Source organism: Staurois parvus, unplaced genomic scaffold (assembly GCF_062004578.1).
Source record: "Staurois parvus isolate SC_StPar_1 unplaced genomic scaffold, SC_StPar_1.0 ptg000105l, whole genome shotgun sequence".
Classification (NCBI taxonomy): domain Eukaryota; kingdom Metazoa; phylum Chordata; class Amphibia; order Anura; family Ranidae; genus Staurois; species Staurois parvus.
The window spans coordinates 4,897,549-4,922,780 of record NW_028317901.1 but is presented as its reverse complement, the minus strand read 5'-3'; the positions used below and the strand labels follow the sequence as shown (position 1 = coordinate 4,922,780).

General features: G+C 44.7%; 1 protein-coding gene across 2 annotated transcripts in view; it reads left to right on the top strand.

Annotated features, from left to right (window-relative positions):
- The first annotated feature begins 3,734 nt into the window (after positions 1 to 3,734).
- The window catches only part of VPS13C (vacuolar protein sorting 13 homolog C), a 352,171-nt gene continuing 330,673 nt past the window's right edge, over positions 3,735 to 25,232 (top strand). For both annotated transcript variants that reach the window (XM_089671418.1, XM_089671417.1), the window contains exons 1-2: positions 3,735 to 3,970; positions 4,191 to 4,310. In XM_089671418.1, coding sequence (XP_089527544.1) covers positions 4,214 to 4,310 — 97 coding nt within the window. In that variant the 5' untranslated portion in view covers positions 3,735 to 3,970; positions 4,191 to 4,213. The remainder of the gene's footprint in view (positions 3,971 to 4,190; positions 4,311 to 25,232) is intronic.

Below are 25,232 nucleotides of genomic sequence, written 5' to 3'. Positions count from 1 at the left end.
AAAATATCTTGGTATTCTGACACCTTAAGAGTTCCCTTCTCTGGAACTAAGGGACCAAGCCCAGCCCCTGAAAAACAACCCCACACCATAATCCCCCTTCCACCAAACTTTACACTTGGCACAATGCAGTCAAGCAAGTACCGTTCTCCTGGCAGCCCCCAAACCCAGACACCACCATCAGATTATCGTCACTCAAGAGAACACATCTCCACTGCTCTAGAGTCCAGTGGTGGCGTGCTTTACACCACTGCATCCGACACTTTGCATTGCACTTGGTGATGTAAGGATTGGATGCAGCTGCTTAGCCATGGAAACCCATTCCATGAAGCTCTCTACGCACTGTTGTGCTAATCTGAAGGCCACACAAAGTTTGGAGGTCTTTAGCTATTTTTCTCTGCAGTTGACGACCTCTGCATACTGTGCGCTTCAGCATGCGCTGACCCCACTCGGTCATTTTACGTGGCCTACCATTTGGTGGCTGAGTTGCTGTTGTTCCCAGTTGCTTCCACTTTGTTATATCACTAACAGTTGACCGTGGAATATTTAGTAGCAAGGAAATTTCACGGATGGACTTGTTGCACAGGTGGCAATCTATCTGGTATTGGTCAGTGTCGGGCTCTGTCCGTGGGGGGAAGGGGGGCGCGTTCTGGTGTTGGTCTCTCTCCACGGGGGGGGAAAACGGTCTGGTGTTGGTCGGTGTCAGGCTATCTCCGTGGAGGGCGTGGTCTGGTGTTGGTCGATGTCAGGCTCTCTCTGGGTGAGGGGGGCGCAGTCTGGTGCTGGTCGGTGTCAGACTCTCTCCGCGGGGGGCGCGGACTGGTTTTGGTCGGTGTCAGGTGTCTCCGTGGGGGGCACGTTCTGGTGTTGGTTGGTGTCAGGCTCTCTCTGTGGGGGGGGGCACAGTCTGGTCTTGGACCGTGTCAGGCTCTCTCCGCGGGGGGGGGGCGGGGGGGCACAGTCTGGTGTTGGTTGGTGTCAGGCTCTCTCCATGGGGAGGCGCATTGTGGTGTTGGGCGGTGTCAGGCTTTCTCTGCGGGGGGGGGCACGGTCTGGTGTGGGTCGTTCTGGGGTTGGTTGGTGTCAGGCTCTCTCTGCGGGGGAGGCACGGTCTGGTCTTGGTCAGTGTCAGGCTCTCTCCATGGGGAGGCGTATTGTGGTGTTGGTCGGTGTCCGGCTTTCTCTGCGGGGGGGGGCACGGTCTGGTGTGGGTCGTTCTGGGGTTGGTTGGCATCAGGCTCTCTCCGCGAGGGGGAAGGGGGGGGGGGTGTTGTGCTGTTGGTTGGTGTCAGGCTCTCTCTGCGGGGGGGGGGGGTTTGCACGTTCTGGTGTTGGTTGGTGTCAGGCTCTCTCCGCGGGGGGGGGGGGGGGGAAGGGGGGTGCGCTGTGGTGTTGGTTGGTGTCAGGCTCTCTCTGCGGGGGGGGGCATGGTCTGATCTTGGTCAGTGTCAGGCTCTCTCCATGGGGAGGAGCATTGTGGTGTCGGTCGGTGTCAGGCTCTCTCTGCGGGGGACGATCTGGTGTGAGTCGATGTCATGCTCTCTCCGCAGGGGGTGCATTCAGGTATTGGTCGGTGTCAGGCTCTCTCCACAGGGGGAAGGGGGGCGCGTTCTGGTGTTGGTCGGTGTCAGGCTCTCACTGTGGGGGGGCACGTTCTGGTGTTGGTAGGTGTCAGGCTCTCTCTGTGGAGGGGAAGGGGGGCGTGGTCTGGTGTTGGTTGGTGTCAGGCTCTCTCTGCGGGGGAAGGGGGCGCGTTCTGGTATTGGTCGATGTCAGGCTCTGTCCGTGGGGGGAAGGGGGGCGCGTTCTGGTGTTGGTCGGTGTCAGGCTCTGTCCGTGGGGCAGAAGGGGGGCGCGTTCTGGTGTTGGTCGGTGTCAGGCTCTCTCTGCGGGGGGAAGGGGGGCACAGTCTGGTGTTGGTTGGTGTCAGGCTCTCTCCATGGGGAGGCGCATTGTGGTGTTGGGCGGTGTCAGGCTTTCTCTGCGGGGGGGGGGGGGGGCACGGTCTGGTGTGGGTCGTTCTGGGGTTGGTTGGTGTCAGGCTCTCTCTGCGGGGGAGGCACGGTCTGGTCTTGGTCAGTGTCAGGCTCTCTCCATGGGGAGGCGTATTGTGGTGTTGGTCGGTGTCAGGCTTTCTCTGCGGGGGGGGCACGGTCTGGTGTGGGTCGTTCTGGGGTTGGTTGGCATCAGGCTCTCTCCGCGAGGGGGGAAGGGGGGGTGTTGTGCTGTTGGTTGGTGTTAGGCTCTCTCTGCGGGGGGGGGGGGCACGTTCTGGTGTTGGTTGGTGTCAGGCTCTCTCCGCGGGGGGGAAGGGGGGTGCGCTGTGGTGTTGGTTGGTGTCAGGCTCTCTCTGCGGGGGGGGGGGCATGGTCTAATCTTGGTCAGTGTCAGGCTCTCTCCATGGGGAGGAGCATTGTGGTGTCAGTCGGTGTCAGGCTCTCTCTGCGGGGGGGGGGGGACGATCTGGTGTGGGTCGATGTCATGCTCTCTCCGCAGGGGGTGCATTCAGGTATTGGTCGGTGTCAGGCTCTCTCCACGGGGGAAGGGGGGGCGCGTTCTGGTGTTGGTCGGTGTCAGGCTCTCACTGCGGGGGGGGGGCACGTTCTGGTGTTGGTAGGTGTCAGGCTCTCTCTGTGGAGGGGAAGGGGGGCGTGGTCTGGTGTTGGTTGGTGTCAGGCTCTCTCTGCGGGGGAAGGGGGCGCGTTCTGGTATTGGTCGATGTCAGGCTCTGTCCGTGGGGGGAAGGGGGGCGCGTTCTGGTGTTGGTCGGTGTCAGGCTCTGTCCGTGGGGCAGAAGGGGGGCGCGTTCTGGTGTTGGTCGGTGTCAGGCTCTCTCTGCGGGGGGAAGGGGGGCGCGGTCTGGTGTTGGTCGGTGTCAGGCTCTGTCTGCAGGGGAAGGGGGGCGCGTTCTGGTGTTGATCAGTGGCAGGCTCTCTCCGCAGGGGGAATGGGGGCGCGTTCTGGTGTTGGTTGGTGGCAGGCTCTCTCCGCGGGGGGAACGTTCTGGTGTTGGTCGGTGGCAAGCTCTCTCCGCTGGGGGGCACGGTCTGGCGTTGGTTGGTGTCAGGCTTTCTCTGAGGGGGAAGGGGGCGTGTTCTGGTATTGGTCGGTGTCAGGCTCTGTCCGCAGGGGGAAGGGGTGCGTGTTCTGGTGTTGGTCGGTGACAGGCTCTCTCCGCGGGGGAAGGGGGGCGCGTTCTTGTGTTGGTCGGTGTCAGGCTCTCTCCGCGGGGGGAAGGGGGGGTATGGTCTGGTGTTGGTCGGTGTCAGGCTCTCTCCGCGGGGGGTACGGTCTGGTGTTGGTCGGTGTCAGGCTCTCTCCGCGGGGGTAAGGGGGGTACGGTCTGCTGTTGGTCGGTGTCAGGCTCTCTCCGCGGGGGTACGGTCTGATGTTGGTCGGTGTCAGGCTCTCTCCGCGGGGGTAAGGTCTGATGTTGGTCGGTGTGAGGCTCTCTCTGTGAGGGGCGCTATCTGGTCTTGGTTGGTATCAGGCTCTCTGCCTAGGGCAGCACAAAACCTACACACACCACTGCTGTCTTCTCCTGTCAGTGAGCTCCCCATGTCTCCCTCTTCATTGGCAGTGACTGTTCCCCCAATACACGTGCTCAGACTAACAAGGGGCGGAGTCGGCCCTCCCACCACCGCCCTCTACCTCACATCTCTCAGTTTGCAGTTTGAATGACGCACTCCGAATAAACTATCAGAACACCCAATGATATGCATATGAGGGGCAGACATGGCTGAATAGACGGAGTCAGCAGCAGAGAGAAACACCCGACCCTTATCAGCTCCATGTACACACAACTCCCTCCTTCCCTATCAGTCTGGGCGCGCCCCCGTGTCACATGAACGCCGGACAGCAGCGCTTGTGGGTCACCTGACCGGTCCCGTGACACAGACAGGAACATTGCCGGAGCGCTGCACAGCCGGGTAGTGATGGCCCTTTGCTGGGAGTGACAGCTGAACACACACGGGTACCCGGCTCCTTATCTGTACACAGCACAGGCCGGGGAATGGCGGGCACACGGGCTGCACCTCACAGGCCGTAGTAGATAAGTGGCGGCAATGAGCACATAGTGTGGTGTGAGGTGATGGGGATACGCGGTGACACGCTGTCATGGTGTGTTAGTACATAGCGGTGCACACAGTCAGGTGATATCTTCTTGTGGTGAGCTCTTCTCTCCTCTCTTCCAGGCTGTACGGACATTCCTGGCAGGATGCTGGAGTCGGTGGTGACCGATCTGCTGAACAGATTCCTGGGCGATTATGTGGAGAACCTGGACCGGTCTCAGCTGAAGCTGGGGATCTGGGGGGGTAAGATGACAGGTCCTACATAGGCATTCTTCTTTCCTCATATCACCACTCCCCCATTCTGCAATGACTTCAGTCTGGTGTCACCGTGTATGGAGATGAACACGTATCCTAGATTGTAAGCTCCAGGGAGCAGGGCCCTCGAACCCCTCGTGTATTGTTACTGTATTGTCTCCCATTATATTGGACAGCGCTGAGCAAACTATTGGCGCTATATAAATACTGTATAATAATAATTTATTATTACACCATACACCTGTGTGAGGGCCGGGGATACAATACACAATCCAATTACAAACGTTCCTGTGTTAAACCATAGGTTCACCTTTTGGCCAAAAATAATAAATGCACATTTTTTTGCAGGTAAAAAAAATGTTAATTTGTTATTTTAGGTTGCAGGAGCCTGTAAAACATAGACCAGCGGTCAGCAGATATCTGGTGCCATGCAGGGCTCCTGCAGACCTGTCAGTATTTCACTGTACAGGATGTGTGGGCAAGCAAATATACTACCAGGGCTGCTGTAAGAAACCATGGAGGCCATACAGCCAACCTGACAGGACACCCCAAAGAAAACAGAGTTTACTATGCTTCAGTTAGGAATGAACACAGTGAGTGATCACTGCCGATCACTCATTCAGGAAAAAAAAAGTGGGGGGGGCTGACAAATGAGACATTTACCAGATGCTTCCCCCACTCTCCATCCTGAATGATCCTATTGTGTGCTTGCAGCTGCCAGTGGGGAAAAAGAGGAGGGAAACTGGAAGCACTGTGGGGGTGGGGGGCACACAGCAGAGCTGGAGGGGGAAACATATGGTGCACGGGGAGGGTCATGGGTGTGGCGGGGGGCCATTTCCTGGAATCGAGCCCTTGTATGGCTTCCTCTGTAGCAGCTGAAAGCGGGAGGGAGAGGAGAAGAAGCCATCTTTCAGCTGCTGGAGAGAGAGCCATACAGGGGATTGTGCCCCCCTGCCGTGCCAATCACCCTCCCGGCCCACATCTGATTCATTCAGCTGCCTGGGCCCCATACAGGAGGACTGGTGGTACCCCCTTATCCATGGCCCTGGGCAGGAAGAATCAGTGAACTACCACAGCGCCATGGTATTTTATTGTGAACCACTAAGGCTGTCGAGACTTGTAGTTCATTCATTCACAGAACACTGTCCGCTACTACTGCAAACTTCTCCCTGTATTCCTGTCACGGGGGGGTACAGCACCTGCACCATTGGGAACATGTTACATGTTCCACCCTAAAAAAGGGTGAAACATGTTCCCAATAGTGAACTTGTCCTTTAAAGATGGCTGTATATGTAAGCAGGTGCTGCAGTGACCATCGGCTGGAACTGAGAACAGTCAGAGGAGAAGAATGTCACCAGCACACCGTGGATCTCCAATGTGGGTCCAAAGCTTTATTCAGCGATCACATTGATACAGCAAGAGCAACGTTTTCGGAGTCGCATGCCTGATGGAGTCCTGTGAGGCTCCCAAACGGTGTTCTTGCTGTAACAAAGTGATCGCTGAATAATGCTTTGGACCCACATTGGAGATCCACGGTATGCTGGTGACATTCTTCTCCTCTGCCCATACAGGGATGTACAGGTGCTCTGCCAGTGCTAGATTTGAAAGGGGCAACTGCCCCCCCCCCCCCCCCGTCCGTAGGCCCCCCATACAAAAATTGTGTTTTAAAACATTTTTATAAAGTATAGAAAATAATGTAAAAGGTATAATAAAAACAAAAATCCTTTCTTTTATTAAATGTATGTTGGGAAGTAATATTTTGCTAGACATCATCTGTAAAAGTTTTTCCTCACTCAAGCGAACCACATATCGAGCACTATGACTGCGTGTGTGTACACATGACCTCAGAATTACATTGTGTTGTGCATTTTAAAAAGGTGTGATTGTCACTGAGAATATAATCCAACTCTGTGTACAAGGGCCCACCTGAACCTGAAGTGCACCCGGCCCCCGAAGGTCTAAACCTGGCCCTGTGTTCCATATATCCACATGAAGGCAGTCCCATTTGTTTCATTTGGGACACAGCGGCTGCACAGACACTGACGCTGCTCCTATTTTAACTTTAGCTGGGATGGAGCGATTGCACAGACATAGCCACTGTTCCCAGCTGGACAGCTGTGTGGGTGCATGTGGATGTGGGCCCCAGAACTCAATGTTGCATGTGAGGTCAAACACCTGGACCCATTAAATGGAGCCGTCGCTGTACCCCAATTTATATGAATGGGACTGTCTGCACAGGGATGCATGGAGTACCTGTACATCTCTATGTGGGCAAACACTGCCCTCACACAGGAGTAGGTCCATGTGAATGAGGCATTATTACACCGTTACAATATAATAAAAAAGGGTTCGGAGGGCCCTGCTCCTGGGAGCTTACAATCTAAAAGGGAGGGGTGAGTGATCCATAAGGAAATACTTGAGGGATGGGGTAATGTTGAAATAGAAGTTCAGTTGTTAGATAGAGGTGGGATAGGTTTCCCTGTGGGTTTGATCGCACATAAGGTCTGGTGACTGGGGTTTACATGCTTCCAATCATCACCAGTCACCACAATGGCGCACAGAAAACAATTGTGTCCAGTTTACATTGCAACGGAGACCCTGGGTGCCAAGCAGTGCGGTGCTTTAAAAGGTATACTGTATGCATTGTTCTGCAACAGACCAGAGCTCACCTGAAGGCTCCATGCTGTTCATTTATATGCATTGCAGATGAGCTGCAGTGCATAGAAACTGTTAAAATGTCATTTTGCTATCTCATTAAAGATGGAAGAAAAAAAAAATACACAGTGTGAGGCATAAAGGGTCAGTATCAAAAAGCTGCCTATGCAGGTAAGGGGATCCTGTAGATAAAAAAAAAAAAATTGTTCAGCTTTGACCAAAATTAAATAATGCCCTTGCTATAGGTGTAGGCCATTTATGTACCTCCTGAAGCCTGATTGAAAAACTCCCAGAGATTACATCTTACCATCCTGCCTTGTTGCTATGACAATGCTAAGACATTCGCAGCCAATCCAAACCCCTCACGTGCTCTCTCCCCTGTTGCAGTAGCTCTGAGCTTAGCAATGCTGCGACAGAGGTGACAGTGGATCGCAAGTGCAGGGTTTGCGAGCAGTTCACACCTGTGAAGATGGAGAGTGGGCAATAATAGCTGGTAGTGTCTTGGCAACATCCTAGCAACAAGGCAGAACAGGATGATGCTACCTTTGAGGTTTTCAGTCAGGCTTCACGAGGTACATATGACCTAAACCTAAAGAAAGGACATTATCCAACTTAATTCAAAGCAGCACTGTTTGTTTTTATCTACAGACACTCCTTATGTTCATAGGCAGTTTTTTTCCCATAAAGGTGGACTACCCCCTAAACATGCATTGCACGACGTCTTACTGGTCCTCACGCTGACAGAGGCATGCACAGTAAAACCTTACGTTATACTGTGCAGGCCGCTGTGAGCAAGCCCTGAACAAATGCGTTTTAAGGGATTTCTTAGGAAGGGCTTATTCACATGTCCAGTTTAGTGTGCAGACAGCTGTCAGTTTTTATGTGCAGTTAGTTGCCATGGGGGGGGAAAGGGGGCATTGTGATGTGTGTTTTTAGTGCATCGCACTGTTTTGTTTTTTTTGTATTTAAACTTTATTTGTAGTGTTTCAAAGTGACATTACTTTCATGTCTCCACACAGCAGCACGGTGACAAGCTGTGGTTTCCTGTGCATTGCGGTGAAAGGCTACATGTCTGTATTTTAACACCTGAGGGACTAATTAAAAAATTGCTTTATTGTTATTTCACACTCTGTCATGCAATCATTCAGCAAGTGCACATTGCAGTATTTCTTACAAGCTTTGAAAAGATAGACTGGTCCTCTGTCTTAGTCACATGTGTTGCAAGGTGAGTGGGTGGGGTGTTGCCATAGACATACTGAAGATCTGGTGACATGATGATGCCATGGACACGGCCAGAAGCTGTGATCGTTGGGTAGATTATTACCCATAGGTTGCCGACCCTGGATTTAAACTCTAAAAATTACATTTTTTTTGTTGTCCATTTTAACCAAAGCTTTTTTATTTTTGAGTAAAGTGGGAAAGGTTGGAGCTTTTGTTAGGTTTTCATTACTGTGTGTCCCCATTGGAGTGATTCTCTCCTTTTCAGTCTCAGTTGGCGCTAGTCACTGAAACCGGAAGTGAAGGAAAAATCTATGTGGGTATAGCAAAGTTCATCTAGAGGTCCCATTCACATCTGAGTATTTTGCAGCTTGAAGCTCCAAAAATCTCAACATTCAACATTCCATGGTTTAAAATTCTGCCTGTGCAAACCAGAGCGTGGTGATGCTTGAAGCTTGTAGATTGAAAAAGTACATGAGCTTCTTTTGAGCTACAAGCGTCATGCATTTTTGGCCCCAATGAACTTCAATAGGAGCACGTGAAAATATATGAACAAATGCAGAAAGCATACGAAAATGCAAATATCGTAGTTTTTTTTTTCCTAGTAACTAGCTTTCCATTGGCTAAAAGTAATGAAAAATTCTCAGTCCTCAGACACCTGCATAAATGCTAGAAAGAAGCCTGCAAAATGACCAATAATGCACAGCTGAAGTGTGAATGCAGCCTGATGGAGCTCTACAGTCTGGAGAAGATCTCCAGATGTGGATGCAGATGGCAATAAAAACCTGACACACGTTCTAACTCTCTCCTAAACAAAATTTAACAAAACATTTTGGTTGGATTACTACTTATAGTTTTACATCGGGTTCGTGTATACAAAAAACCTAAGGAATGACCTTCAGACCTTACCAGAAATGTGCAGTAGTGAAGTTGTATTACAAGTTTCATTTTAACTTTCTTTATTATAAAAGAATAAAGTTAACACTGCCTAAGGCGATATCCTGCTGTATTTACTGGATTAGCAGGGTGAGGATTGTGTTAAGCTAAAGCTGGTGGCTCGTAAAACAACACTAAACTGTATCTGAGCACCACAAACTAAAAATGCTATTTAGTTCTTTTTTTTTTAATATTCAAACTCACCCATCCAAATATGCAAACTCACCCATCCATTCATGTCTCCGTGCTTTATTTTGTTAAAATTGCATGAAAAACACCTTCCTGGTATTTCTAGCTGTGGCCATCTTGAGTAAGGGCAGATGATTAACGTAGCATTTACTTCCTGGAATCAGTCTGCCCTTAGCTCAGGCATACATGCAGGAGGGTGTGCCTATCTGAGAAAACCCCTTCTCCAGGTAAAATAAAAAAATGCCCATGAAGACTACTGAGATGCATGGCATCATTTTGGCCTAGGCCAGAAACCAGGAAGTATCTGAAGAAATATAAAAAAAAAAAAAAGGTTAAAGCAAGTGAATATAATATACCTTCCTATTTATTTACTAATGCTAGCAGCATAAGGATTAAAAATAGTTAATGCTGATTGAGAGAGTTTACTTCCACTTTAAAAGCTGACTGCCATGTATTTTACAAATACATTTCACAGTTCAACAAATGCTGCTACCAGAAATTAAACTGAACAAGGAACATAACTCTGACTCCAGACATTTTGAAGATAAGCTGGTAGGCTTTTTAAGCGAGAACTGCCTTTTTTATATTTTTGGCTTTGTAATATTGTGTTTTGGATTTGTAATATTATGTTTTTGTTTTTCCTTTGCCAGAAATATATATTTGTTTTTTTAATAAATAATAACTCTGATTTAGGTAACATGGCTTTTAGGCTGTGGCAGTGAAACTGCAATAAAATTACAGCAGGTTGGCCTACGTCTGTGCCCACACAGATGATTGTGCACTGCAGGTGGAATCCTTCAGTGAAATTGCATCTATCTACCCAGAGAGGCTGATTGACAACAGAATACTCCCCTGTGTCATTCATATTTAGTGCTTCCACAGTAAGTCTCCTCCCAATGGCATGTAACTATATCACACATTACCAGCTAGAGCAGCAATGGGCAAACTACGGCCCGGCGGACCTTTTAATCCGGCCCGCGGAGCTAGGCTCCCGCTAGGCTCCTCTCACAGTCCGCCGTGTAGCATGCAAATCTGTCTCCTATGAGGATCTGTCCCCCTCGACGTATCTGCGCATGTGCCGGAGATCGCCGATCGGCTGCTAATGCCTGAAACTGGCACATGCGCAGATACGTCGAGGGGGACAGATCCTCATAGGAGACAGATTTTCATGCTACACCGGAACGGGCGCTGGAACACGACGAGAGGAACGCGCGGAGCAAAGGTAAGTGAATTGACACAGGGGGGACTTGGGGACTTAATATGGGGGATGAATTACTATGTGGGGGATGAATTACTATATGGGGGATGAATTACTATATGGGGGATGAATTACTATATGGGGGATGAATTACTATATGGGGGATGAATTACTATATGGGGGATGAATTACTATATGGGGGATGAATTACTATATGGGGGATGAATTACTATAGGGGGGATGAATTACACTAGGGGGGATGAATTACACTAGGGGGGATGAATTACACTAGGGGGGATGAATTACACTAGGGGGGATGAATTACTATATGGGGGATGAATTACTATATGGGGGATGAATTACTATAGGGGGGATGAATTACTATAGGGGGGATGAATTACTATGGGGGAATATTACTATACTTACTATGGATGACACATACACATCATTCATCTACTCTTGGTCCGGCCCCCGGGTCCAATATATGAACCCATTGCGGCCCTCAAGTCAAAAAGTTAGCCCACCCCTGATCTAGAGCCTCTACAGCACTTCCTTCTCCAATGCTACATCTTTAGAAATACGATGCACACCAGCTAGATCATGTGATCTGATTTAGAAGATTATTTTTCGGTCTTTTTTCTGGTGCTTTGAAAATGAAACAAGCTGCTTGGATAACTAAAAATCAAATATTCAAACAAAAGGCATTATCGGATTTATCATACTAAGCTATTTTTGTTATGTAATGCTATTATATAATGATATTTGAACAAGATACTTTTACGTTTTGTTATGCATGTCCCAGATTTGAAGGCTTGTGGTTGATATTTATGAAGACAAATTATAAGTTTAGTTTGTGCAGGCAGATTGCTGAAGGATCAAATGTGGCTTTTTGCTCAGATGGGAAAGTGTTATAGACCTGCTGTGGCAATGTGACGGGAAGCAACTCGGAATATCAGTTTTGACAGTTGTCACTGGAACAGGTTTACATTGGGAGGTTTTCGCTCCTCTTTTTTTTATTGCTAACTGTCGTTGGTACAGAAACTGAGGTGGAAAGTTTCCTCTGTTTTGGGTGCCAACTATTATTAGTACAGGAACTAAGGGGAAATCATTCCAATGGGCGACAAAATGACAATTTAAAAAAGGTTTGTCTGGGGATCCATTTTAACATTTAGTAGAGGATACAATATAATAGCTCTAATTATATAGATGTTATACTGTATATCTTAGCGTCTCTTCCCAAAATCTAGAATCCAATTTCCACATGACAGCTATATGTGCAATGCTCTCAAAACCCCTCTCTTGTCAGTTGTTCCCTTTTGGCCTCATGCACACATAACGTTTTAAAAACGCTCCTTCTCTTGGCAGCAGTGTTTTGGCAGAAAAATATGTTTGACGTTTGTCAAAGTGTCTAACGCTTTTACAAGTGTTGAGGCGTTTTAACAGGCGTCAAGCGCTTGGACATTAATTCATTCTATTGGCCAGAATAATTTGTTCTGGACATTGATATGAATTATCGCTCAAGCGCTAAACGTGCTTAGAATTAACGCATGTTTTGATGGGTTTACACGTGCCTAGCATTTTTATCTGACAAAACGATGCTTCTGGATGCCCTGGCCCTGGGTTTTTATTTCCCTGCTGGTAAACGTTACTGCTACTAAAAGCTTCTAAAAGTCTATGTGTGCATGGACACAGGACAATATGGAGGGCCGTTTGGTAGCAGTAACAAGAAAAACCCGCCTGGTGCCCCTAAAAGTGGCTGCAAAATCGCCCTGTATGCATGAGGCCTTAAACTCCTCGCCCTTTGTTAGCGTCCATATGTACAGCACTCTTAGACCCCCAGTGTTTAGTGTCATCATTTGTATAATGGCATAGCTGTACTCATTGAAAGCTTCCCCACTCGGAGGTACTGCCACTCTAAGCGCAGTGCCAGGAATAGGAACCTGGCTTTTTCTGTGCCCTTTATGTGTCAGTAAAAGTCTCAGACAGGGAGCACAGATAGGGGGTCCCACTTCCTAGCACTGAGCATAGAACAACATGCCACTCATCGAATAAGTATGGAAGTCCGATTGGGGCAGTTTATAGGTTGGACTTCTGATCACTGGGGACTTTTTTAGTTTACATGGTGACCTGGCTGAGAGGCAATGATAACAATATGTAGGTGCACCTTTATTCCATTTTAGGTATTTAGAAGTAAAAGGTCTGCCTTTCAACAAACATCACAAGATACTTATTAATAACCTTTTAGCCAGAAAAGACTCTCCTGTGCCCTCTGATTTACTTGCCATTTATGTAAAGTAAGTTTTATCTTTCCTGCCTCGTCCCTCTGATCAAGGGCTCAAGGTTTTTTAACTTTTTGTATTCATGAAGGTAAAAATCCTTCTGTGTGCAGTGGCCTCCCTCAGCCCCCCCCCCCCAATAGGTACCTGAGCCCCCTCAGATCCAGTGTTGTGGCTGAGGCTTCAGCTGCTGTCAATCACAGCCAATGGGGAAGGAGCGGGGGCAGGGCCGAACCACGGCTCTGTGTCTTATGGATGCATAAAGCATCGGCTCAGGGATGAGTACTCAGCAGTGCCCCCAGGGTTTGCGGCTTTCCCTGGGGGCAGTGCTCGAGGGGGAGGAGCCAGAAGCACAGGTGGGGACCCGAAAAGAAGAGTATCTGGGCTGCTCTGTGCAAAACCATTACACAGAGCAGGTAAGTATAGACATGTTTCTTATTACAAAAACTAAGCTTTAGTGTCACTTTAACTACACCTCCTCCATGAGGATCGAATGCACACGTGTGTCACCAGCTGGGAGTGTTGTCTTTTAGCTACATAATTTGTGCAAAAAGATATTCCTCTTTCCCCTCCGTTATAAATATGTAAACCCAGCATTTCATTTTCATGATTTGTGCCTGCTGTACTATATACTTGTATGGAAAAAGTATCCTGTTCTCTTAGTAATGCTTCCTTGTGTGAAATCACTGGTGTTCCTGCCAGTCCCTCTGCTTTCCTATTAAAAACTGACCACACTAGGTAGGAGAGCACAATGCGTTAGAGTTCTCTAACAGCCATAAACTGGGAGTATCAGCGTACTGCTGTCTGTCCTTCCCCAGCTCTTATGCAGTTGAGAACAGGGGGAATGTGGTTACTTTTAAAAAGGGTGGAAACAAGGTATTTATTATGGTTTTTATATTTGTACACACATTTTTTGCCTTTCATTTCTATTTTAAGTTGAATGGATTGTTTTACAATGTGAGGGTTTACAATCATTTTATTAACTGTATTAATATAGTCAACTTCTTTCAGCACGGTCATTATAGTTTTATGCACAATATAAGTTGTATTGGTTGTTTAAAGCTCATCTCCTGGTAAATAAATAACCCACTTCCCCCTGAACCCATCATGCTTTTTTTTTTTTTTTTTTAACTTTTAACAAAATATATACTCACTGGTTCCCCTGCTGACGCTATTACCTGATGATGGTGGTGGGGGGTGTTAATCCAGTGCTGCTGATATACCTGCACCAGCTATTTCTTAACAGTCCCATTGCAGTGACATCTCTGCTGCAGACTCCTCTTCTGAATTCTGAGAGGACCTTTTCCGCCACTGGACAGCCATTAGGAAGTGTCCACTTAATGCAGGCAGTGACATCCAACACCCAAAGAAGGAGCCTGCTCTCTGTAAGCAGAAGAAAAGGGGAGACCTAGGCTACGTTTACTCTAGCCTGCATGGTAAAGTGCAGCATTTTAATGTGCAGTGCTGCCTCTGGCAGGGAGCGATGTGATGTGCTTTTATAGTGTTTTTTTTTTTTTTCAACTTTATTTGAAGTGTCACATAGTGACACTTCATGTCACTGCACATCAGCATGGCGCGTTGCTGTGCGGTGACATTCAATGCCATCTAGACATGCTGCACCGCACATCACATCAGCATTGCGCTATAACAGGGGATATAGAAAACAATTGTTTTCTGCGTGATCTAGTTGTGACCTGCTTTTTTCTGTTGCAGAAAAAAAGCAGGTCACTGCATACAGTGTGAACAAACATCATCATACAGGACTGGAGCATCACCTGAATGATGATTGTGGTTTTAGATGGAAAAAAAGGGCTTAGGGAGGGAAGGGGGTAATATAGGGGAAGCCCAGAGATCACCTATAAAGCGACTGTTGCCAAAAAAAAAAAAATATGGTGACAGAGTTGTTTTTACTATGAGCTGTAAGTTATTCGTGCTGTTGGTTAAAAAATTACTTTTTGGAAGGTGTTCAAATGTCCTGTGTTGGTGAAAGATGTGAGCCACTGTTTGTTCAAACTGCACTGTGTGTAATGTTTAATTTGTTGTCCCTATCACAAAGCAAGAAGAGATTTTCTGCAAAAGACCTTATTTTCAATTACAGGCTTAATAAACTATAGACCACAACTTTATTCCAAACAGTGCATCTAAGACCAGGTCCACACATGTGCAGCTGCGACTTGATTTAGTTTTCAATGCGATTTTGTAGTTTGTTTTTTGCACTTTATTTTTTTTGGGGGGGGCTATACAAAACTCTGCCAAAAACACATGTACATGCTTTTTGTTGTGTTTCCATTGAAGTCCGGGGGGCACAAAATCATGCTGTTTTGCACCAAAGTACCACCTGTACTTTTATTATACAGTATTTATACGGGATACTTTCTCTCCAAAGTCTCATCGCAGTTGCGTTGCATTGGTGTGAAAGGGCACCAATGAAATCAATGTGATTTCCATTATCGTGTGATTCTGTGTGACCCAAGTTGAATCTAAAATCGCATCAGTTTGAACTAGGCCCAAGGGCCGGTTCACACCACATGCAATCCACTGCATTTTTTTTTCATCAAAAACTCAATGGCTTGGTTCACACCAGTGTGGTCTGTTTCAGTGCATTCCAGTTTAAAAAAAGAAAAAGTAGAACATGCTGGGGGTTTTTCTGCACTGAACTGGAATGTGGTAAAATGCAACAAAAAAGCACATACAGTGGGGCAAAAAAGTATTTAGTCAGCCACCAATTGTGCAAGTTCTCCCACTTAAAAAGATGAGAGAGGCCTGTAATTGGCATCATATGTAGACCTCAACTATGAGAGACAAAATGAGAAACAAAATCCAAACAATCACATTGACTGATTTGGAAAGAATTTATTTGCAAATTATGGTGGAAAATAAGTATTTGGTCACCTACAAACAAGCAAGATTTCTGGCTCTCACAGACCTGTACCTTCTTCTTTAAGAGGCTCCTCTGTCCTGCACTCATTACCTGTATCAATGGCACCTGTTTGAACTTGTTATCAGTATAAAAGACACCTGTCCACAACCTCAAACAGTCACACTCCAAACTCCACTATGGTGAAGACCAAAAAGCTGTCGAAGGACACCAGAAACAAAATTGTAGACCTGCACCAGGCTGGGAAGACTGAATCTGCAATAGGCAAGCAGCTTGGTGTGAACAAATCAACTGCGGGAGCAATAATTAGAAAATGGAAGACATACAAGACCACTGATAATCTCCCTCGATCTGGGGCTCCACGCAAGATCTCACCCCATGGGGTCAAAATGATCACAAGAACGGTGAGCAAAAATCCCAGGACCACATGGGGGTACCTAGTGAATGACCTGCAGAGAGCTGGGACCAACGTAACAAAGGCTACCATCAGTAACACACTACGCCGCCAGGGACTCAGATCCTGCAGTGCCAGACGTGTCCCCCTGCTTAAGACAGTACATGTCCGGGCCCGTATGAAGTTTGCTAGAGAGCATTTGGATGATCCAGAAGAGGATTGGGAGAATGTCATATGGTCAGATGAAACCAAAATAGAACTGTTTGGTAGAAACACAACTCGTCGTGTTTGGAGGAGAGAGAATGCTGAGTTGCATCCAAAACACCATACCTACTGTGAAGCATGGGGGTGGCAACATCATGCTTTGGGGCTGTTTCTCCGCAAAGGGACCAGGACGACTGATCCATGTACAGGACAGAATGAATGGGGCCATGTATCGTGAGATTCTGAGTGCAAACCTTCTTCCATCAGCAAGGGCATTGAAGATGAAACGTGGCTGGGTCTTCCAACATGACAATGATCCCAAACATACCGCCTGGGCAACGAAGGAGTGGCTTCGTAAGAAGCATTTCAAGGTCCTGGAGTGGCCTAGCCAGTCTCCAGATCTCAACTACATAGAAAACCTTTGGAGGGAGTTCAAAGTCCGTGTTGCCCAGCAACAGCCCCAAAACATCACTGCTCTAGAGGAGATCTGCATGGAGGAATGGGCCAACATACCAGCAACAGTGTGTGCCAACCTTGTGAAGACTTACAGGAAACATTTGACCTCTGTCATTGCCAACAAAGGATATATAACAAAGTATTGAGATGAACTTTTTGTATTGACCAAATACTTATTTTCCACCATAATTTGCAAATAAATTCTTCCCAAATCAGCCAATGTGATTGTCTGGATTTTTGTTCTCATTTTGTCTGTCATAGTTGAGGTCTACCTATGATGCCAATTACAGGCCCCTCTCATCTTTTTAAGTGGGAGAACTTGCACAATTGGTGGCTGACTAAATAATTTTTGCCCCACTGTAAATGTATATATCCTTCTTTAAGGTTAAGAAAAAAGAGGGAAAAAATGCACCGGAACACATCAAAAACACTGCAACGCATCAAAAACGTATCACATGCATTCAAACAACTCATCCAGACTGCGTTTCTATGGGGTGAGGCGGCCCTTAATGTATTCGACTAATCTGGGATTTAAAAGTACAGTTAGCATACTGTAACACTTTATACTTTGTTACACACATTTTACAAGTGTAATTGTCTGTTTTGATGTTAAAATGGAACCTGTCTCTAAAAATAGTTGTCAGCATTGGCATCTGTGTTGATACTATCAGCCAAATGTAGTTTTTTATTGTTCCTGAACGAGTTTTTCAAATACGTATGCACAACAGTTCACGCGGTACATACCCTGTTCTATTTGCAGTCAGGAGGTTACCTAAGGGGACACAAAGTGAGCTTATAAATAATTTGGGAGTGGCAATTCTAACTAATCCCTTTTGTATAGCACTTTCTCTCTGTTTAATGACATCTTCTACACTAGGCTTTGTGCAGGACACGCTATTCCGGTCTTTCTTCTTTCCACTATGTCAACTCTGTGAAAATGTTTATTCAGTGAAATAGACACAGTAATGATTTATCTGCAAATTTATGTGATTGTACAGTTTTTTGTCATGTTGGATGTTTTGTGATTGTTTGTTGTATTTACATGCGGGTATTTTTTAAATGCTTGCTAGTAAGAAGAGGTGTGTGTTTTTGTTTTTTTTTTTACAAATGTAAAAGCAGATTTGGGAGTATTCCTTAGGTTGCCCATAGGCAGGTGATCTTCCATCCATGGCAAAAAATCAGAAATCCAGCCTGTCCCCTCTGTTATCACACCACACCTCAGACTTTTCTTTGCAACTAAGGAAATATTTACCTTTGGTACATATTATTTTTGCTGCTTTTTTTTTTCTGGAAAATTTGAGTGGTAATATGCCCTTTTGGAATATAGGTCTCTAGTTGTAATCCAACATTTACCCATAAAATTAACACATCTAATACTTTGAAACAAATGGAAAAATTGAGCAACTCAAAATCATTTAAAACTACAATCTCTCATGGTGAGGTGGGTGTTTTCTGGCCATAAGCCATGAAGCAACAGATCCTTGGAGCTCCAGCTTATCTGCCACGTTAACAATGCCACAGGGGAACATGACTTCTATAATGACACATCACAGATGCCAGAAAAGAGGAGAAACTCTGGTGTGCAAACCGGACAGTCTCAGCTCTCCTGGGGAGCTGAGGTTTCTCTCAAACAAGGGAAACAGTGTTTAGGCTTCTCTTTAATTGACAGCTGTGGCCAGTGCATACTTCTATAGAGCCTGCGCAGCACTCACAGCTCAGACACAGTAGAAGATTCTATGGAACGGGGGCCTGCAGGCAATTTACAGGTTTTCCCAGCACCAATTCCCTGTCTGATGTTAGTGAATATCAGACTGGGATGTAAACAATGTAAAGACTCATGTACAGTTGTGCTCAAAAGTTTGCATACCTGTGGAGAACTGGTAATATACAGTACCATTTTTAAAGAAAATATGAGTGAGCAGGCAAAACACATTTTTTTTTAAATTTTTTTATGGGATTCGTATTCAACTGTAGGTCACAAAAGAATGGCACAATCATAAAACAAAACATGACAACAAGTAAACAACTGAAATGACCCCTGTTCAAAATTCTGCATACCTTTTAGTTCTTACTACTGTGTATTGCCCCCTTTAGCATCAATATCATGATGCAGTCTTTTGTAATAATTGTCTATGAGGCCCCGAATTCTTGCAGGTGGTATAGCTGCCCATTCGTCTTGACAAATTGCCTCCAGGTCTCATGCAGAGTTTTTGGTTGTTTTGCATGAACCACACGTTTGAGATCTCCCCAGAATTGCTTGATATTAAGGTCAGGAGACTGTGATGGCCACTCCAGAACCTTCATCTTTTTCTGCTGTAACCACTGGAGGGTCAACTTGGCTTTGTGCTTAGAGTGATTTTTATACTGGAAAGCCCGAGTGTCCCACGCGCAGCTTTCCTGTAGAAGACTGCAAATTGTCTGCCAGTATTTTTTGATAACATGCTGCATTCATCTTGCCATCAATTGTCACAAGATTCCCCATGCCTTTAGAGCTCACACCCCCCCCCCCCCCAAAACATCAGTGAGCCACCACCATGCTTCACAGTGGGGATGGCATTCTTGCTGCTGTTGACCTCTCTCCAAACATAGCTCTTATGGTTGACCATAAAGCTCTATTTTGGTCTTGTCACTCCTGATTACAATGTGCAAGAAGCAACCTGTATTTCTACTGAGGTTACTTGTGGGGTTTTCTTTGTATGCTGAACAATTCTTCTCTCAGTTGTGGCTGCGATCTTTCTTGGGCTACCTGACCTTGCTTTGGTATCAAGAGATCCCAGAGTGTTCCACTTAATTACTTAAAAAGTAATTGAACAATACTGACTGGCATATTTAAAGCTTTGAATAGCTTTTTATATTCTTTTCCATTTTTATAAAGTTCTACTGCCTTCTTATGCAGGTCTTTTGACAGTTCTTTCTGCTCCCCATGGCTTAGTGTCTAACCTGCTTATTGCATCCACGTGAGAGCTAACAAACTCATTGAATATTTATACACAGATACTAATTGCAGTTTAAAAAGCCACAGAAATGGGAAATTCACCTTTTATTTGCCGTTTTACCCGGGGTGTGTCACTTTGTGTGTCTGTACCAAGGTCAAACATTCCATGGTATGTAAACTTTTGATCATGGCCATTTGGGTGATTTCTGTTATCATAATTTAAAAAGAAGCCAAACAACTGTGACAATAAATGGATTCGTTGAATCACTATCTCTAAATTAAAGACAGGGTTTTTTTTTTTTTTTTTTTTTTGAAGGATCAGTCATATTTTCACTATCAATGCCAATATTTCACGATTTCTGCCAGGATATTCAAACTTTTGAGCACAACTGTAGAAGCCCTCCCAGCCAAGCCTGACCTGCAACAGTTCTTTCCGAGCGGTAAAATAATTATTTAAACAATAACTGCATTTTCTTAGAGCTCACACCACTCATCTAGATTATAGAACTGAGGCCCAACAAACTTAAGGACATTTTTACATTAATTAGAATTACTGAAAGATTGCTCCTACAGACAGGATCGCCAATTACAATGGTTATTTTTTACAATTGGATGACAATGAAAACCAAGTAGATGACCTAACATTAGAATCAGAGGCCTTCCAGAAACTGAAAGGGCTTTGAAAGCCAATCTGTGATGGCTAACAATGTACCCCCAATAGGCCTGTATGAAATACTCTATAGCAGGGGTCTCCAAACTTTCTAATCAAACGGACAGTTTACCGTCCTTCAGACTTTTAGGGGGGCCAGACTGTGGTCATTGGGAGTAGAAAAGGTCCCAACTTTAGTTTGAAAAAAAACAATTGCCCATTTTTTTGTCAGTTGATGGAATTGTGCCTCATCATTGGTGTCATTGGGCCCCATTGTTGGTGCCGTTTGGAGAAATTGTGCCACTCTGTTGGTGTCATTGGGAGGAATAGTGCCCCATTGTTATCAGTGGATTAAATATTGCTCCAAGGGCCAGATTAAATCAAGTAGACGGCTGCATCAAGCACCTGGGCCACAATTTGGAGACCACTGCTATAGCATATTTGTTCTACATTATTAAACTGGTCGCTGTCCTACCTTACCTTTTGTTGGAGCTTCAGGACTTTAGAGCCCTTTCAAAAATGTAAAATGAACACAGTCAAATCGGAGATTATGTTCCTGAAATCCTACTCCTTTGCGAGCCAAAATAAATCATTGACCTGGGCATCCAGCTGGCTGGCTCTCACCACCTATTCGACCTATGCTCCGTTATTAAAAACAGATCTTGATAAGTGGAATAAGGTCTTGTTTACATCAATGCACAGAATCAACATGGTTCAAATAATTGTGCTACATAGAATTTTGGTTTCTGTTGCAGATTATACCCATCTCTGTCTACAAAACATTTTTCCCTCAGATTAGACATACTATTGTTTACTATATTTGGCATGGGAAACAACTAGATTATTTTACAAAAATCCTTATCAGACCCAAAGATGAAGGGGGAGAGCCTTCCCAGCATACTATTTTACTCTAAAGTGGTTGCCCTAACCAGAATATTTAACTGGAATTCTATATTAAATAAAGTAGATGGGTTACCATAGAAATATCCATGGCAGGACGCAACTAGGATACCACCGCAGACCAAAGGTCTACCAAAATTTGTAACAGGTTACATTTTAATGGGTATTATGCCCCCCCCATCCCTCAGACATCCCTCCTGGCCCTCTTGGGAGGATTCCTCTGATTTCCCCTTTTAGAACACTTGTCATTTCTTTGTTTCTGGGCCATGGATGGAAAGACAAGTTGTGGTAAATTTATCTGAGACAGGTGATTGCTTCCCTTGGCATACCTATGGCTTCAGTATCGTAGGTTCCCCTTTAGGCACATGAAGATGTACACCGAAAGAGAGTCTATACTTTTACAGAGAGTGGGTGTCTGAATGGGACCTCACTCTAACCAATCGCCAGAGAGCCTAAATCATTTGCCTGATGCAGACCTTTTCCCTGGCATCCAGGTGGTACAACATCCCAGCCTAGATATGTTTTTACTTTATTTTTTTAATGTTGTATTTCTATGGGGATGTCATAGATTTCTTCTTTTTGTGTCTGCCATCTGCTGGAGGAGTTGTGCCCATTGTGGTACATTCCTACACTTGTGTTTGGACTGTCCCAAAAAGCCATTCATATGAGACATTAATGGTGACGCCCTACCAGATGATCCCATACCTATTCTCTTTAATCATACCTCTCTCCCCAAAACAAGCATATAAATTGAACATCACCCTTCACTTGCTAGATGTGGCAACAAATCTTATCCCCTTTCAATGGAGAGAAGACAAACAAAAGTTGATTTTTGAATTGGTCATTAACATGAATGATTGACATAATGGAGAGATTGGTCCATCTTTGTAAAGACCAACATATCAAGTTCTACAATATCTGGGCCACCTGGCTACATCATCTCTACTGGGGCCAAGACACCTGCTTTGACTATATTCTGTATAAAGTCTAATATGATCCTGTGTTTAGCCTAACCTATTCTTTCTACCTGCCCTCCAGACCAGTTCCTCCCCTTCTCTACCTTTTGACCTTCCTCCCCTCACGATTAGCCTACCCCTGCTGTTGTGTGTTTTTATTCATAAAACTGAACAAAGGAAACTGCTCTCAGGCACGTTTGATGTACAATGACTTTTAATCTGCCAAAATGAAAATTGTACCGCACCATTTTAGCCCCAGTTCACATAAATGTGAATTGGATGTGTTTTGAAACGCATCCGATTCTTATGATGTGTGAACCAAACCAGCTTTTTGTGGAGCCAGTTCACATTTGTGTGGGCTGGCCGCAGTGCGATGTTGTGTGTTTTTTTTTTTTATTTTTTATAAACAGATACAATTTTCAGGCTGGTTCAAGTGCAATTTCCATTTTCATAAACTTTGACAATTTGCATCTGCACCACCTGACTCTTTACAAATCACATTAAATATTATATTGAAGTATCTATATCAACCCCCTTTGTTTTAATATAAAGATTACATAAACTTGCAGTGTTGCTCTTCATTTTTCCACCTCCAAAATACAGCTCTGGAATTTCAACTGGTGAGGGGGCATTTATTCCAATAAATACACAATTTTGCCACTTTGACATTTTTAATTAAAGGATAAGTTTACTTTTTTTAGGGTGGAACATGTAACATGTTCCCGTAGCTGCAGCTGCCACCCACCGCCCCCCCTTTCTCTGACAGATAGTATGGAAAGAAATTTCCCCATACTATCTGTCAGATTTGAAAACTGCATGGCCATGCGGGGCTCCGCCCACACAGCCGCATCACTCATTCAGAGTTCTATGAATGAGTGCCTACAAGTCCCAGCAGCCTTAGTGACTGTCAGCTTATAGTTATTAAATGAGTTACCCTGGCGCTGTAGAGCACTGTGGTAGTTAATTGAAGCTTCCTGTCAGTATATCTGCTTGACCGTACATCCCGTATGGCGAGCAGACATTCTGATAGGTCTGCAGGAGACCTCCATGGATCTACTGATCGCTGGTGCAATGCTTTACAGTCTCCTTTGGACAAAAATAATAAATGCAAAAAAATGTTTTGTTTCTTTACATTCTCTGTATTTCCTAATCTTGGAGAAATCCGCTTGTTGGAAATTTGATTTACATGTTTTTGGAGGGAAATTCTTGGTGGTGGGGGGGGGGGCGATTAGCGGCCAGGTGTATGTAAGCTCTAACGAGCAGGGCCCTCTGTTTCCTCTTGTACCAAATTGTATTGTAACAGTTATGTCTACCTTCATTTTGTAAAGCGCTGCGCAAACTGTTGGTGCTGTATAAATCCTGTATAATAAGTGAATAGCATTGTGAATATATGGCAACATCTCACATCTTTTAAATACTGACTAACAAGGTGCTCAAATGTTTGCTCATTTCTTAGGTTGTTTATTGAATGCATTACATTTACCTTAAAGTGTTACTAAACCCACAACAGTAAAAATCAGTCTGTATATGCAGTAAAGCATGCTTGTTATACTCACAGTGGAACATAAGGGGTTAATCCTTTGCATTGTGTAAAAAGGCTGTTTGATCCTGTCTTCTCTGACCCTCCCCTTCTTCTACAGTCTCCAATCAATCTGCTGATAGCACAGAGCTCTAGGAGTCACTCTGCACATGCTCAGTTTTTTTTTTTTTTTTTTAAGTTTTATATTGCCCATGCTCAGTTTAGGGTGTATTGCTAGAAAGGGTTTTTTTTTTTTTTAAAATATATATTTGGGAGAGTGCATGTTATCAGCACAGGGCTAATCAGCACTGTCCAGACACGGTTCAGGGGTTATGGAGCCTCATAACCCCTGAGCAGAATGAAAACTCCTATAAGCTTTAACCACTGTTCAGCAGCACACTGATAGAAGTCACAAAACTGCTCCAGCTGCTGATGAGAAAAGATATTTAGCAGTTTATTTACCAAAATAATTGCATTTCTATGTTCTGTGTACTGTGGGAGACCAGATATAGTGAATGCAGGGTCCTGGGTTTAGTAACACTTTAAAAAATCTAACTTGTACAGAGCTGATCAAGCTTCCCTCTGTATGGTAATGCTCAGATCCACCCTTTGGCTGCTCAGGTATTGAATACTCTATTAATGAGAGGCAGAGAAGCTGTTTGCCTGTGCTTTATGCCATACTGGAAGTACCAGGAGCTTTGCAGGTCTGTGAGTCAGGCACCTTATTAACTTACTATGCAGTTGCAGTCTTTGTTTTTGCCCGCAAGTTTACTTCTAATTACTTAATTCTGTAAACAAATGCTTTCATTTTATATGGCATTCTTAAGATGCCAAATATAAATCACACACTTGTGTTTGTATATAAAAATGTTAATTTTTATGTTTATACAAAGTCACAAATCAAACTGATTATATCCATAAAATCCACGACGACATGATATATATTAAAAGTTACTAACTTTTTGATTTGCTCTATTTTTAAAGAAGAAATAAAATGTATCTGAGCACCACAAACCTGAAAACATTATTTAATTCATTTTTAATATTGAAAGCAAACTCACATATCCGTCCATGTCTCCATTCTTTATTTAGTTGAGAAATCACTTTCAAGAATTCCCCCTTGTATTTCTAGCCATAGCTATCTTGAGTAAGGGCAGATCATTCATGTAAAATTTACTTCCTGGAATCCATCTGCCTTTAGCATAGGAGGCAGGAGAGTGTGCTTAACTGAAAGAGAACAAAAAATGTGTGTGTAACTTGCGAGCCACTAAAATATTCCTCTGGATTGCTAACATCACATACTCAAACTGTGTAAAAAAGACCGTATAACTAAAAAATATTCCGCTCCCAATCTCTAACAAACATAAATTAGTGACTTCAAATTATATATCCATGAAAAACAAACAATGTACCATACATAAATAAATGAATATCAAGTTAAATGTGATGTGAATCAAATCAAATAAAAAACAGTCCCATTACTCAAATAATAGTCCAAAAAAAGGATTTGTGATGACGTGATTCAAAACACACCAATTGTGACTTTT